The 17,505-nt window shown below is 37.1% G+C and overlaps 1 protein-coding gene across 1 annotated transcript in view; it reads right to left on the bottom strand.

Moving 5' to 3' along the window:
- Positions 1 to 17,505, bottom strand: part of SLC25A12 (solute carrier family 25 (aspartate/glutamate carrier), member 12) — a 50,082-nt gene that overhangs the window by 6,492 nt on the left and 26,085 nt on the right. The window contains exons 9-12 of the mRNA XM_009894554.1: positions 12,286 to 12,370; positions 11,638 to 11,796; positions 8,305 to 8,357; positions 8,031 to 8,111 (exon numbers count right to left, since the gene is read on the bottom strand). Of these exons, the coding sequence (XP_009892856.1) occupies positions 8,031 to 8,111; positions 8,305 to 8,357; positions 11,638 to 11,796; positions 12,286 to 12,370 (378 nt within the window). The remainder of the gene's footprint in view (positions 1 to 8,030; positions 8,112 to 8,304; positions 8,358 to 11,637; positions 11,797 to 12,285; positions 12,371 to 17,505) is intronic.

Here is a 17,505-nt window from a genome sequence, read left to right as displayed (position 1 = left end):
TGCTACTAGAGCACCATACACATATAAAGAAGACCTTATGTTTATTCAATAATCATTCATCACCAATGTGTAGACATGTTATTTGCATTTAGTGGTGATGCTGTTTAAAAGGTAAATTTGCATTTAATGGTGTAATTTTAAATTATTAGAGAAGGTGTCTGGAGTTTTGTTTAGCAGCTTTTAATTGTCCTAAGTGGAAACAAAATACAAAATTTAAATAGGAAAAGTAACATTTCAAAACAAGATACTAGATAATGGAAGTCATAACTTTCTCTGAGCTGAGCATGGCAGATTTTACATGCAGGAAATATTCTATTAGTAGTGCTGAAGTTGCGAACTTCCTAGTAACAGTGTTGCAGAGCTGCTTCAAATTTTGCACTTGAACCAATGGCTTTCAAAGAACTATGTTTCAGATTTGAGAGAGATTCAATCTGACAGTTCCATTTCAGAAGCACGTAAACCTATTTAAAATGACATGTTTAGATTTCTCCCTGGTTTGCTGTAGGTACTACCATTCACTTCTGGAGAAGTGTGTGGTTCATCCAAAAAAAGCTTAAGTTTACTAAACTTTCTTTTTCCCCCTCTTCCTAAGCCACCTTTTTTTTCATTTAAAAATTAAAGCCACTTCCTTAAAATTTAAGGATTCTTCCTTAAAATTCAAGTGGCATATAACCACTTGAATACAGCCAACCTTAAAAAGCATTTATTCCACAATTTAAAAGCTCCCCTTAAATCTCATCTATTCCTCCAACCCATCAAATTTTAGTGAAGGAAAAAGATGCAGAACATCTGCAATCAAAGCTTTTTTCCACGTGTAAATTGTCCAGGAAATAAACTCTCTTTGGGATGCTGGGATGGGGGGGGCAGAAAAATCAATAGTCTGCTACAGCAGCTCCTGAACAGCATGCATAGCATTCTCTGCTAATTGGTTCAGAACTAATGAACGCTAATCCCTTCTGCCTTTAGCACAATCTTCCTCTCTCCAGCAGCAGGCAGAATAAATTTGAGATTAGCATGTCTTAGAAGTTGGTAACTTGAATTATTCTAGACTTGAGACAAAAGCATTGTAAACCTCAACAGCTCTTACTGCGAATGACCAAACACCTGAGTAGTACCTATGGGATGGGGTGCGTGAAGCATCAAAATCTTCACTGACCGAGCACCCGATACCTCAATGAACCTTTGCAGAGCACACTGCCATCCTTTTATTGCAAGCCCCGTTTATTACTTCACTCAATACTGACATTTAAAATCATTGTTGTTATGGCTCTACTAAAGTACCTTGACCCAAACAGTGGGAGATCAACCCCTGCTTTTTATTAATCATCTCCACTGTAGCAGTTACTGTCTTTAACGCTTTCCACTCAAAGAATTGGTCTAGGTTGTTAATCTTCATTTAATTCCCTCACTTCTTCACCCTTTTGAAAGAAAATCAAAGCCTACATTTTTGTGGACATTTATTGCAACCATCAGGAAGATCACTGGAACTCCCAAAGCAGCCAAACTGATCCCATCTTCTCTTCCTTGGACTTACTGCGTTATGTTTACTCAGTTACCTGACACCCCTCATGGCCGAAGCCGTTCTTTAGACTGCCTTTACTCATCGTCTCACTTTTCCTTCACAGTTCAAGCACACCTATGCACTGTCCTGCCAGGCAAAGTTCCAATCCAAACAAAACTCATCTGGCAAGTTCTATTAAATGATAACCAATTTTTTTTGTTTGTATTGCATTAAACAGAAAACCAATTTCAAATGTTTATCATTTCCCCACATAATTTTTAAAAATAATTTTGGTAGATAAAACATTAAGCAGAATGCTCTTACTACAGAATACAAAGCACCATACAAAACATTCAAGCAATTTCAAATTTAGACACTAAACTAGAAATTCATTCTTTCTAGACAATTACCTGCTACCCACCTATTAAATATGCATTCTTTGTTTGCATATATATGTGAAATTCAATTTTTTGTTTTTAATATTATAAATTAACACATCCTGCAGAGCAGCCCAAATAACTCTTCCTATTTGCCTAACATCCACCACAGAAACACAAATAGGCCAATTTGTAAACATTTCTATTTTCTACCCTGAATTCAATCTTCCTGCAATTAACATTCTCCTCTCCTGGGTGCACAACTGCCTACCTTTCTGTTAAAATCAGCAACAGCCCTCTTCTGATACAGAAATGAGAACAGAAGACTCTAAACACAACACATTTTAATAATTTAGTGGTAAAAGTAGTTATATATACAATGTTATGAATTATATATTGTTAATTCCAAATTATATATTACGACAATATTAATGCTAAAATATGACTTGATGATCGGGTTATTGAGTAAAATAAAATATAAGGAAAACCCTAACATACAGTTATATTATCAGCAGAAAACCATTTGAAAAGTTCCCTAATTACATTAACACTTTGAACATCTGAGTATTCACAATGTTGACCATCTTCCCAACAGGCAGCTTACTCAAAAAGAGATGTAGCTGTCAAGATACCCAGTTAAATACTCCCTATTAGCAGCATGTACTTCTATCCAAGTCTTGACTTTTCATACTGTGATACTTGGAGCTCAGCAAACTTTTCTGCACAGGAGTGATTTGATTGACATGAAGAGGAGCACTGAATTCACTAGAGTTGCATGAATGTGTTAGGTCCTTAGACACATCACAAGTACAGATAAGAGAAGCATTGATTTTAATAAAGAACATGTAACACAAGAAAACCCACTCTTCCACTGTGTATTTTTTTGAAAATTAATGTGAGAAGTTGTTTCTTATTTGGTTTGTTTTTTTCAAGTAAATGGTTGCCTATCTATCTGAGGAAGAACGTGTGAGGCGGAGAAGAGTGCTGCCTGGGAGCAGAGGAAAAGCAGTCTCCAGAAGAGGGTGCAGAGGAGAATGACACAAAGGTTCTTCAAATAGAAGTGAACTGGCAGCGTGCAGGGTTGCAATACAAATCTCCATGCTTCTGTGCAAGTCACTGGCAATCATCTTCATTCTTTTTCAAAATATCTTACTTCAGCTGTCAGCTATGTATGTTAAATACACGTGCACGTGTATATACACACAGAGGTATATATTGCGGTCCTTGAATTTCTTTTGGAGGAGGTGCACTAAATCTAGATTTTCCCCCCACAAAAACCTCACTTCGCACATAAATTACAAAAGACACTTTAAAAAAAGGTTGACAAATTTGTTTCTGAATGGAGGTTATTCATACACATGAAAAATACCAGTAATAAAAGCTTCTACTTAACCTTAATGTCATGTAAAATAAGTCTACAAGGAGCAAATAAAGGAACTAAATCTGACAGCAAAGGTTATGAGAGAAAAGATGTAGTTTGAGATCCCACAGCAAACGCCCCATGACATGCCAAAGGCTGAAGGAAATGCACAAATGACCCTGCAACATGAGACCTCTTGCCCTTTCCAATTCCACCCGAGAGGCATATGCTACAAAGGGGGAGAGGCCTATTTCAAGCCCTTCCTTCCTTCCTTCCTTTCTGAAACCACCACATCCTGGACCACAACTATGTCCCATACAAGCAGCTAAAACAAGATGTTACTTAAAACAGTCTAGTTTAAAAATATCAGAAGAACTTGCACTTCTTTCTCAAGGCAAAGCTGTCATTGTTCATGCACCCACACTAAGCTTACCTTCTCTTTTACTAAAGAATAAATGTCTCCCTAACTTTAAATGTCCGCAGTCGAGATCAAGATAAACCAGTAAAGTTTAATTCTGCTTCTAACCTTATCTGTTTAAAGTGTATTAAAAGAGGTAGAGTACCTTCAAGATTTTGAAGGAAAAGTACTGCCAGTTATGATTCTATATTTTTGTCTGTTAAATAAAAACAGTAACATTTTAAATTATTTTTGAAAAAGATAAATATTTGACACATTCCTGTTTGCCTGATAAGCCTATATACATGTTTGTGTGTATGTATAAATATATATGAAAATTATTTTTACAAATTTAGCAAAATACTTAGACTAAATATCTAATGTTTAAATATGTAACAGTTTTTAAATCAGTGGTAAATTTGGACTTATGTGTGTATGTATGTGCAAACACACACGCACACCCCACTCCTAATCATCACCAGATGCCTTGCCTACACCTCCAAGAAGGGTTCTTAGACCCTTTCTGTCTGGCACCCCACACCCTCTTCCTCCCTGCGGCATGCATCAGAAATGTCTTTCTGGCGAAACAGGATTCATCCATTCAAAACGCCAAGCACCATGCACACTGCATTCATGGGAAGAATCCATTTTTTTCCCCATGTAACTCACAGGAATTACAGCTTAAAATCGCAGCGTCTTTGCCTATTGTAACAGTGCCTATGAATCATTCCCATGGCATTAGACGTCGACTTCAACATCGCTTCCCAGCTGAGGGCGAACAGCTGCCCCACAGCACCTTGCCCTTCACCGTGTACTCACATGCGTCACGCGTGTAAGTTCCTTTGAGAAGCACTGTCCATATCAGGTGTGCGCTCTCTGCTTCCCCAGCTGCTGTCGGGATACAGGAAAGCATTGCCGAAGCCTCACTCAGTCCCCCTGCAACTCAAAGCTAATGGTAGCTGAAAACTCCAAAGGCAGGAACGCAGGCTAATCACTGAATTACAATGAAATGTAATTCAATTAATTACAGTAACAGTAGGGAATGGAATTGTTTGCTCTGAACATGCGTAAGCGCAGATTGTCCTGTTGATGATTAACAAACCAGCACACTCTCGGGAAAGTAGGAAGATGTGATATCAGTTTCATCCACCAGGGACCAGAGCCCTTTCATTGACAGGTATGACCTGACCGCTGTAACCGAGCTGCCCCCGGAGCTGTTCGACAGATTTCAAATACAGCTACAGCTTGGGAGCAGCTGGGAATATTTGGGCTCTGACAGAGCAGACCCTACACTTCCCCATGACATCTACACTGCCCAGCGGCTAGCAGGTAGGTTTCAAGGAGCACAGGGCACGGGCTGCCTGCGGGAGGTCCCTGCCCTGCAGTAAGGAAGGAAAGACAACAGGCAGGCAGCTGACCACATAAACAGGCCACTGCGTGGGTGGACGTCTTTGTTAACGGCTACGAGAATGAAGACGTTTCCTCTTACTGAGAATGGGAGTTTATTCCATAACCTTGCAAGAGCTGAGAACAACTGCAGCCTGAGAAGATAGATTTTGGCCAAAAGAGATCCAGTCTCTCGGAGTTACTGTTTGTGTCTGTGGGCAGCCCCTTTGCTGGACGGTATAGCACTTCATGCAGACACTCCAGAGCGGAGGATACTGAACAGCCTACGCAGGTTCTCTTGAATCACTACCGTCTTAATGTCAAAGGTTTCACCTGTCCTCATGTGTGGGTCTTAGAAGACTGTAACACCACACGTAGGCTTTGAGATGGCACCGCTGCCATCCAGAGAGGGGGATTTGCTAGGTCTGCTGGACCCTTTCCCAATCTGCCTCCACTTCCTCACAAGAATTTTTTTTGTCCCCAACTGAGGACTGTGGCATGCACAATGTGCTTTTGTGTAGCTCACAAGAGGGTGGGCCTTCAAAGGTCAGGACGGCCTCTGCCGGAAACTCTATAAAACGGCTGAAAATATGGCTTGCTCATCTTGCTTATCCACTACCATTTCCATACCAGAAATTATGAAAAAGTGCATTATTCCTGCTAATCAGGAGAAGGTTCAACACTAAACACAGGCAAGTGATGGTCAGAGATAGTAATAAGTACATCTCTGAGAACTCCATATGGGCATAATGCTGCTTCTTCTGATGTTATGACAAGGGAAAAGCATGTTTTGAATTTAGCCTATATTTATAGAGTACTATTAGCAAAATATTTAAGTGTTGAACAATAAAGAAAAGCCACAAAAAAACAAGTTACCCAAATTCCGACGCTGAAAACAATTTCTGGCAAATATAAAAGCCAAACAGTCCCACAGTAACCCATCATTTTGTACTAACAGAGAGTGAAAGAATAGAACAAAGGAAACCGAAGAAGGAAAGTAGCACCTAAAACCTGAACAGAAAGTCTTGCGTGCCCCTGCACATAGAAATGGACCAGGCTTACTTGCAGCACTTCTTCCGATGTAACTTTTGGTTATGTCTCATAATATTTTGTAGAAAAACAGTCTACAGTAAACACCAGAAGTGTGAAGATCAACACTATTTCCAAGCAAGTCAACAAAGAAAAGAGCTGTCACAATGAAGATGAAAAGGACTGAAGATGAGAAAGGGAAAGACTAACATACCAGCTTGCTACTGCTTTAGTCAACTGATACTTTCAGACTTTTAGAATAAACTTTATAGGCTTGCTAATAAAGATTCTGGTATTTAGGAAGAAATGAAATTGCTAAAATGGAACTAAGAAGCAGTACAGACAGTAAAGTCATCAACTGGTAAAATATCAGGTGGTCCAGAGGAGGCTACAAAGGAACAAACATCCCCGAGGTTGCTGAACTGTGGCCAACTCCTCTCCTACAAAGGCCAACTTTGTTTCAAATTCTCCCAGATTGAGAGACAGAAGTATTATCTTGGAAAAGGAGATGAGAGTATCAGCTAAAACAGTCAGATAGAAGAAAGGGTTGTGTTTGGACAGATTATAAATCTGCTCAGCTTCACAGAAATCCAAATTTCTGAAAGCTGATCTGAAACTCAGACTTCTCACCAATTTTTGCATGTTCACTACAGTAAGACAACAAAGTTATTTTGAAAAAGAAGTACCTACCAGGAACTGGAAAAGCCTCTAATGTAGATTGAATTTAATATTACATATTTCAGTACAAAAGAATGTAAAATAATAAAACTGATTATCAGATGTTTGATTTTAATCATAAATTTAACCACAACACAGAGAAAAACACTAGTGAATAACATTCACTTCTGTTGTAAATGACCTGGATGTGCTTTCTGTATTATTGAGCTTTCCAGAAAAAAAAGGTTAGTCTTTTGCTAGCTATACATCACAGCTGCTTTCTCACATTTCTCAGAAAATAAACTTTGTACACTGACAGGTGAAGACTCAAGCATGTACCAGGCTGCCAAATTCAATCAGGCAGAACTATAAGCAGCCTCCCTTCAGGGCTGCTTCTTTGAATTAAAAGTTTGCAGAGGTCAACAACCTTTCTGCCCCAGGTTTTGTTGTAAGCTGAGGAGGTTTTATACCAGCCTGTCAGCCTACTCAACTGGAAGTTATTAGTGTTCTCCGCTATTAAAGAAACCTAACTCAAGCCTTAAACATTTTATAGGGTTAACAACTGTTGGGGAATCCCACAAATGAAATTAGCCAATGTACAACACACAAAAAAAAAAATCTATCATCAATATCAATTCAAACCACTAACTGACTGCTGAGAGATCCACTGAATTAGAGCCCCAAACACAATTTGATTTTGAACTGTGTTTATACAATGGGTGTAGTTAGCATCAGGACTACTGTAGCTGCATTTTATACAGTCATTTAACCAGAAAACTCACTCATACCCGTTATCTGAAAGATAAGACTACACAGGTCAGTTTTTCCACATTTTCACAAACAGAAAAAATTCACACATAGCAAGTTGAAGAGTGTATTTCTTTTCCTTCTTTAAATCTTCAGCAAGAAATAGATTTTTTAAACTGTTGGAGCTCCACTCCCCCACCAAAGGAAACTCAAACATGATCTCAATAATCCATTCTCAAGGGCTACATGTATCTTTCCGAACTAACCATAAATGCCAACCCAAGCAAAAGTATGGAAAGGGAGAAAAGGCACCCTCTCTTTAGTCTTTCGTGAATAAAACCACTGCTGAAACTGAAAGTTAGAATCTGGGCAAAAAGAAGTTGTTCAAGCACGTAATTCCATGGGAACTCAACTCAGAAGTATGCAAAGCTTTGCAAACAGAAAAAGTACTTTTTTTCATTCTTGTGACTGGGAGAAAAAAAAGACCAGTTCTGTTCAAATCAACAAAGCACACCCATTAACTGTCATTCCAACTATACTGCAGGTGACTGAGAATCAATTTTTCCTGATACTTACACAGCCTCCAGCAAGGACCTCCGCGGGCAGTGGAATGGAACCATCTTTCTTAGTAAATTTGTCTCTGACAAAGTCATTAACCTAATAAAGATACAATACATTACACACAATTTTAAGTTATTTTTCCTCCTTACTAACATATATCAAGTATATCTGTAACCATATATATTAGAGTGCTTGTAAGTGGTCATCTTTCACACATTTTAGGAAATAAATCCTGTGTATGTTAACAAACAAAAGGATGCCAGGGAAAAAAAAAAAAAAAGATACGTACAGTTAGCTTAATAGCCTTTTCTGGAGCAACACCTATCAGCTGTGGTAACAAGCCTATAGAAACAAAGACATCATAAGGCAACATTATCTTCCTAATACAGAAACTAGTATTTTATAAGAGCTCTACAGAAATGCCTTTCTGCACATGGGGTATCCTTTGAGGTGGATGGCATTTATGTATGCGATGCTGCTAGAGCACTGCCTATTCATACCAATACAATTTTATATTAAGATTTCTGTTGAAAATGGTAATGAAAAGGGTGACCAGATGTGCCTTCCACAACCAAGTCAAGCCTGATGCTGTTGCTGTACAGAAGGAAAAAAAGGGTAAGGACTGAACCTACACCTTGAATATGTGTACTACCTTAGAGTTCGCTTGACTTTTTTAGCCCCTTAATATCATTTTCCCATAAAGCTTGCAATTACTTTTTAAAATAGGAGAGTAATTGTGAGATATACACGACTATGATAAATTATCAACTCACTTCTACTTGACTCACTAACCCGAGTATTCTGAAAGCTCCAGTCAACTAAGGATATAAAGGATTTTCTCTTGTACAATCCACTGTGGTAGCATGAACTTCTTTAAACTCTATTACTATTAAGTATTTTTTATCTCACCAAAAAGAAGCATTAGTGGACAGAAACTGATTTTGAAAAGGCCCTTGCTCCTGGAAAATAGCTACTATCAAAATGAACTGCTATTTGACAAAAGCACATACACTCTTCTAGGAACTAATAGGTTTAAGAAAAAAAATCAGTAGATGGCAGTCTTAACTTCCTAACACACAAGATTATAACAGCATCTGTTATTTTTAAATCCATTTTCTCCACAGTCATTTCAGCATATGTATAGATTATAAAACTTAAAAGGCTTTTATTAGAAGTGTTCATTTCCTAATGTTATTCCATGGTTAGGAAGTATCAGTTTGTCAAAAGTGTTTGCCAGTTAACTAACAAAAAAATCCTATGCTAATTATATCAAATACCAGATAACAGCAACAAAACTGTATTGATGCAGTTTTCCACTATCTGTTAAGTGAAAAGAGTAACAGCTAAAACTTCATTTCAAATGTTCAAAATTGCCAAAAGTACTCAGCTACAGAATTTCTATACTACTTCCTTAAAAGGAAGCTGAGAGCAAACACACCTAAATAGAAAGTGTAGCAGTTAATATATGCAGTGTAGTGTTTTCTTCCAACATAGTACTTTTCTGTGCGATTTCCAGATTTACTATGCTGAGGAAAGGTAGCTATTAAATACAAAGAAAGGCTGACAATAACAAAAAGTAATGCTGCCCTCCCAGCCTGAATCTCGGATCTACCATGAAAAGAAAATCCAGCTCTGCTGTGCCTACAAGCCTTTAAAACCCCCAAACTACCAGACAAAATACCACAAGACAAGCCCCCCCCCTCCCCTTTATGTAGCTGAACTCGTTGGGCACACACATTCGGTGTGCCAGAGAACCTGGGACACTGCATGGTCTAGTGAAGGACCTTAGAAGATACTTCATTGGTTCTGAAGTTGGATGCCAGGATTCAAAAGTGTCGTAATTTTCTGGACCAAAAATTTTAAGTTGTTATTTAAAAAAATGACTCCCCAGTATGCAATCAGATCTATTTTTTGAACTGCAGTAAACGACTACATTCTACTGTCACATGACAATAAAATTAGGATAATCCAGCTCAGGAATATGAGAACCCAGTAAGAGACCCACAGTCAACTCCATAAATGCTTCTCTTGTTTAGTTTAATATACTTCCACAGACCATCTAATTCTATGAGTCCAAGACCTTACTAACATGCTGACCGTTAACTGTAACATTTTCAAAACAACTACAATAATTTATTATGCTAAACAATCTTAAAAGACAATTACTAAACAGACTATTAAAAAGTTTAACAAGCTGACATTCTTTCAAACAAGCACATTCTTCCTCAAGTGTAAAGCATTGCTTTTAACCCATCAATGGAATCAACAATGATTTCAAAATGTTTGAGAAAGGTTAGAAAACAAAAATAAAAATAACAAATGATCAGTTTTAAAAGCTGCTGTGCAAAAAACATGTGAGGGGGGGGGTGGGAAGAGAAAGAGAAGAGTGCTGTAGAACAGCACTGTAAACATAGAATCATAAATGTAATTCATGGAGTATCTTCTTTTGCGAAAGATTAGCAACAAAAAAGGAAACCAATTTACCGGTAAGATATAATTTACAGAGACTGCAGCTATTCCATTAATGTTTTCACTGACATATTACTCCCTTTACTCACTTGCACAGCAAAATCCTCTAAGATTACAAAAAAGTTCTTTAGCCAGTATCCACAGACTATCACATGCAAAAACTTCTCAGATACTGTCCTTAAAAGGACACTGTCCAATGTCTTTATCAACAGAACACATTACAAAGTAGAAAATAAGGCTGCGACCATTACAGAAGTGAGTGACTTTGCTCCAACTAAAAAAAGAAGTGCGTGAATTAATAAATATCTTATTGATCCTTATGAAAATTGTGCACTTCATTAAGTTATGTGAAATTACAACTAAAAATAGAGAATTCAACTAAATAGCAATTTCAGAGGACTGGCTAGCATGTACCCTCTGTGTAAGTCACCTCATTGATGTGATAAAACCCTTTCAGAATCTTGTCCCAAGCTAAAACAGATATAAGATAGCTTTCAACCTAACTGATAAACTGATAAAAAGTTGCTTTGAATTCTTAACCTGTATTTTAGCGGAGGTTTCTTCTTTTTTTAAATCACAACTTTTATGAGATCCACTGTTGATATTTGAAAGTAAAATAGAGCAACATAATACAACAGCAGGATGCAATTTTTTTTTCACAGCATAAAATCATAAAACAAGTCCTACTACCTGCAAAAGTATGAGGCATAAGATCTGGTATCCACTTTAACAGGCGTATTTCAAAATTACTGTGTTTCATCTCTTAACAAAAAATATTTGCAATAAAATGGACATTTATTCCTCAGATGCTAATCTGCTCCTGATGTTTGCCGCTGGCCAAATGTTACAATCCTTAGTTTGAGAGATAACAATCACATCCACAACACTCACACCCCAGAAATTAGCAATTTAAACAACCTAAGCAGCAAGAAGCAAATCAGTAACAACAAAAAAATGCCCAGTTTTTCTCAGCAACTGTTTATTATGAACAGTGCTCAAGGTGATATATTCAGCTCTGAAACAGAAGCAAAATTGTACATGATACCAGTTTCCTGGTTTTCCCATAAGAAACTAGCTGTTGAGGTATTAAAAAAAAAAAAAAATCCCCGGCTCGAGATATATGTAGAGAGAAAGAGATATTTTATTCACCTACCTCTGTAAAGACCAAAAAAGCCTTCAAAACGCAAAACCTTTTTAAAGCAGTCAAAGCTGTTTTTATACATCAACTCTCCTACAACTGAACCAGTGGTGCGTTGATTCTGCATACGAGTTTTCACCAGGTCTATGGGATATACCGCAGTAGCGCCAACAGCTGTAAGAAAGCATTTGAAGTATTATTTCTGCAACATCTTTGTTGGTGTAGTAAATAACTCTTACGATGATTTTCTACAACATTTATTTAAACACAAAGAGTATGTAAACTCATAAGATCTCTGATACCTTGGAAGTAAGAAAGGACAATACTGAAAATCTAGAAAAAAGTCTCCAGGAGAATGGATTACACTATTACATAAAACAAGGTGCGTAGAACAAAGAAAACCAATCAGGAAAAGAAGCAATCTGAATTACCAGTAAGGAATTTTGTTACTGGAGTAGAGTTTCAGAGGACTGAGGAGGGATACTAGAACAGAAGTTATAAAGGAAGAAAGGTAGTGGGTGGGTGGAACGACCAAAAGCAGTTCCACTTTCCAATTCTTCACGTGTATAACCAAGAAATGCACCTTAGATGAGACCAAGTAGTCTGGCAAGAAAGTGTTAAACTAACCCAAGACTGAAAACAGAATCCAAAAATATTACTCACCTCCAGCAATTGAGCCCAAAGTGAACCTGTAAGCTGACTCAGCTACCTGGAGCCAGATAGGCCTGCCTAACTCTCCGAAAGATTGCTGTGTGAGGCAAAGAAAAGAAAAAAAAATTGAAATCTGCATGGGAAAACAAAGATGCCTGTGAATTGGTTTTTATAATGGTACAGAAAGAATCTGATAAAAATTGGCAGCTTTATGCTATGGAGGGGAAAAAAAAATTACTATATAACTTCCATTACGCCTGATGAATAAAGTACATTTTTCAAATACTCCTTTCAGAAAATATTCTTCCTTACATATTCCTAGTATTACTGAAACAACTACAGTGAAGAAAAAGTAGACAGAAACTTAAGTTAGCTTTGCTACTTTCCATTCTGTTGCCCAAAGTAAGGCATGGAATCCCCTTCTGGTTCAAATAAAATTCAGTATCTCAAAAGGAATTTAGTATCTTACAGACAGCATCTATCAGCACGAGATATATTTTAAGACTAAATATATATATTAATACATAGCATAAACATGACATTTCATGTCTTCAAAACAAGCAAAAAGTCAATTATTTCCCAAAGTATTCTCCACAAGACTTTTTCAGGCAGTTGATAATTTACAAATATGATGACCTCTCACTTCAATCACATACACTATTATAAATGTATTAGTGTTTCAAATAAATACAAGTCTGCATAGAAAATATTTGCAGAGACTCATATAATTAGATGGTTATTAGAAACAACGTAACTGATAAACAAGATGTAAGTGTTCACAAACTTGTACTATAAAGTATGCAAGATGGGCCGAATTTTCTTCCAAACACAAATTAGGGGATTAGAGAAGAATTTATATTATGCCGTATAACTTGTTCGGTTATGTAAGTGGCCAAGCTATTAACAGTTAAATTCCATATTAAAGTAGATACTAAAGCTCATCTGCCAAACACAAACCTGTTTTTCTTAAAAGTACCCTGTACTGTTAGCAGATGAGCTCCTGGAACAGCTGGAATGTATACAGACCTCAGACTGCCCCAAGAGGCACGTTATGAATTCCCCATGAAGATTATGACATGCACGTTTCATAGCTAACTCACCAAGGCTACTTAACTAAGTTACGTTCAGCTTATTGGAGCTCTGGAAAGTGGAATATCCACAGAAAGACAGCATGTAGCTCAGCACAAGATACTCTGTTTGGACTGCTATTACATTGGATGTGCAAAATCCTGACTTTATTGCACAATGTTATGCTGTATGTATACAATGCAGGAAAAAGAAAAAAAAAAAAACTATGAGACTGAGATGGGATCATTACCTGTAAAAAACTACGAATTATATTCTATACAGGTTTTCCACAGAAGAAACAGATAGAGCTTCCACCATTTCCTTCAATAAGACATTTTTCTCCCCCAACAATACAGCTTAACAGAGATATTCTGGGTAGCGCCGAAATTACAAACTGCACATGTAGACCAGCATAAAACAGCATACGTCAAACATATTGCCTTTACAAGCAAATAGAAGTAATAAAGCTGAAGAATGTCCTCACTAGTCTCAAAACACTAAATTTTCCTGATCGAAAAAAAAACCCACAAAAACCGTAATAAAAACAAAATAACCACAAAAATAAATTCTAAAGTACAGAGATACTTCTTTTGATTCATGTAAATAATAATAATAATCCCAAAAAGGCTTAGAAGCAGGATTGGTTCTTCATTCCACAAAAATTTTCTCCTAGTTTAACACACCTGCTTCCTTTTAGCTGTTTTAAGGTTATTCTTTTTCTTCTAAGCTCCACAGAGTTCTCATCAAAATCCAGTCATCACATTCAGACATTAATCTTAATGAATATATCACTGGATGTTAAAAATCAAGTTCTTTGTGAAAGAAATGGCACTTTTATATTATTAAATAAGTGTCCACAAAGTTTGCAGTTTACTTGTGTGTTCAGATGGATATGTAAATGAATGTAATTAATGCTATGGCTTTCACGTCATGAATATTTATAAACTGACAATTACTGTAGCTGTCATCCCCACAGGATATTCAGCTGCTAGGCTTTAAGGAAATCTTACACAATGAAAAAATTGACAATAAAGTAAACATGGTTGAAAGCAGACTAATTTCCATTTCCACCAAACCTACAAAGATAGAGTGATTTTTTGTAAAAATTTAGATTTTCCTTTCAGAAGGAATTTTAAAGTCATATAAAAGTGATTACAGACTTGTTTTCATTTTCCAGGGACAGCTGGACCTCACTGGAATGATATTCTGTCTTCCACAAAGGGATAGCTTTCATTTTATCAATACAGTTAAATAAGGTAACATAAGGTTCGCTTAGAATAAGGTTTAGTAAAAAACTGTTACTTATAAAACAAAGAAAATGAAATTACTTTGATTTCTGTTGTCCTCTCAACACAGGATGTAAAATAGGATGAAAACATAATGTATTATGGGTGTGAAAAGAGTATATTCTGTTCTAGTGATGAGTGAAACTTTTATCAATGAGCTCCTTTTATAACAGTGCAAAGCTACAAAGGTGATTCTGAAGTGTAAAATAAAAAAAGTTAGTATTTTGTCTACTCAGAAAGGTGAGTGCCACAAAGATACTGATTAAAACCAAAGTTGTCAGTTAGGAATGTAATTACAAAACTTTATCAGAAATATTTCTTACTAGTCTGGATAAATGTTGTATACACATTTCTGCGTCAATCAATTCCATCATCCTTGTATTCAGGAATCCATAGGAAGACTGTTAGCACTAAATGGGTTTTGGACACTGATTTCATTGGCTCAGGTATGTCTAATTGTCCAAGGACAACAGGGCGTTAACATTAAGAACAGACTGCGTTTCAGACCAATTTGTTTGAAAGAGAACTGAATGATCAAATCCACCTGTAATAACAGTAATCAAAATACACTCAAAGCCCCACATATAGAAGACTTGCTATATTCCGTACAGGACAATTTTTCAACTATAGCAGTTGAACTAATTCAAGATTTTCCTGTCACCAACACATATCCTAGTTTTTGTAGTGGATATAACTGCTTCAAGAAACCTTTTTCCAATATGCATAAAAAGTGAGCTGAGAAATAAGAGGCTTTATAAACGCAAGCTTTCATTTTCAGACAGACTCCTGGGACCCCTCAACCACTGGCAGATACAGGACGTTCACATGGTGAACAAGGCACAGGTGATTCTGTCGCTGCGCTGCTGCTTTATTTCAGACCACCCTGCAGCAGTGCTACCTGTCACTGGCATCACCAGGGTAGAGAATCTGAATTTCACTTTATGGGAGACAGCGTATCTCGGAATGGCTGACATCGGCATTGCTGCCAGCTGCACGTCCTCCTGCCCCAACAGCCCAGATGGCTGAGCTACCTGGGAACCAGTTGCTGAATCACCGCAATTCAGGAGCAGCACTTTAACACGACTCATGACCAGCGTCAGATTGCCATAAACGCTGAGCTGCAAGATGTGGCCTTTCAGCAGTTGATTCGTAAGAAGCTCAGCTGCCTGTGTACCACGTGAGGCGTACGCAGCTGGGAGCAGAACCCAGCCCAAGCCAGGCTATGCCCATTTGGGAATCAGAGCCCTTGGATGTCTTGATAGGCACCCCATAAACTTTTAACACAGACTGAAAGAGAGAGAATTGGAGTTGTTTAGACATTATAAGAAAATGGGAACCTTCAGAATGAAAAATTATGTTTATCTACTGAGCACACAAAGATGTATTTAGTCAGACCTACAGGATATGCTCGTACAAGATCTTAAGAATTAGATATCCTACTTCCCTTTGTATATTACAGAGGGAAAGGGGGTGTGGAGATATCCTTGGAGCAAAATGTACTGCTTCAGATGAACACTCTTCTATTTTCTTGTAAAGCTTACTTGAGAATATACAGCTCTGTGTGGAACTGCAATTTCTCAAGAAGTTCTACCAGTAAAAATAAATAAAAGATTGCACATCAGAACCTTTTAAGATCAGATCTTTTGTTTTGCATAATAAACACCAATGTGCAACCAGCCTACGTATTTTATGATTATGCAACCATGTAATTCACCATGTTTGTATGTCTTCCCTTCTGAATCTGCTGTGTAACTGTTTCAAGGCTTTTCTTGAGTGCATTACCTTTACATTATTAATATTTGAGTTAATTCCCCCTGAACTACTCTCATGAGAGCAGTCACCTACAAAATGCTCCAGAAAAGGGATTTCCCTAGAATATATCTGAAATTGAATGGAATGGAATAGAATACTTCTATTAGCCGCACAGCAGACGCCCCATTATGTTGTGACCTTCAATATCAGCAGTACTTCAGGTTCAAGGTAAAATTTAATTCACAACAGACCTGCTTGCAAAAGAAAAACCTCTCAGAGGTTGAACCAAAAATATAGTGAAGATAAGCCCCCAAAATCTAGATTTATTTTTAACACAAACTTGCAAGCTATACTTCTGAAAGTGTGCAGCATGGTACCCAGTAACTGCGGTGGAAAGTCGAAACATCAGCTAATAATGTCTGGTCCTAAATCTTCAGCTGTAGAAAGAGCCATCAAAGTAAGAAACAATTTATATTCAAAATCCTACTGCACAGTCTGCGACTCTTATGCTGTACTGTAGAGGTATATGTAAATATGGAAACTATGATAAAAGCAAAGCTAGCAAACATGAATGTAAAGGTCTGGTGAAATACAGGGTTAATATTCTACTGCGATATTTTTCATCTTCTAATTCTACCCTTTTCATCAGTCCCAATAAATCTGAATTCCCCTTCTCCCATCTAGGTCAGATAGCCAACAAGTACACTAAAATTCAATGACCACTTTAGATCAATGGTTAAGCCTATCATTTCATCCACTTTTTCAAAAAAGAACATACCCTTGCATTTAATACTCATATTTTTTACTATCTAAAAATAATTTTATAGTTACAGAGTTTGATTACTTAGTAAAATGAAAGGCGTTTTGAGAAGTGAACAAATGTATTCACAGTAAGGAATCCAGGTATCTCTACATGCTTATATCTTAACAGGCCATGTTCCAATATGACATCTAGTATCTGGTTTAGACACATACTCAATAGTCTGCCCCATTTGTATCCTTAAAGCAATACACACAGCATGTTTCACTTGTTAGGAATCTGTTTAAAGTGTATTATTCATATTTTTCATATGCAAGTACATGTAAACATTCCGTTAACTTCAACAATTATATTGTATATATCACT

Source organism: Charadrius vociferus, unplaced genomic scaffold, assembly GCF_000708025.1.
Source record: "Charadrius vociferus isolate BGI_N301 unplaced genomic scaffold, ASM70802v2 scaffold161, whole genome shotgun sequence".
NCBI classification, from domain to species: domain Eukaryota; kingdom Metazoa; phylum Chordata; class Aves; order Charadriiformes; family Charadriidae; genus Charadrius; species Charadrius vociferus.
The sequence above is the reverse complement of the archived record's forward strand: the minus strand, read 5'-3'. Positions and strand labels throughout refer to the sequence as shown.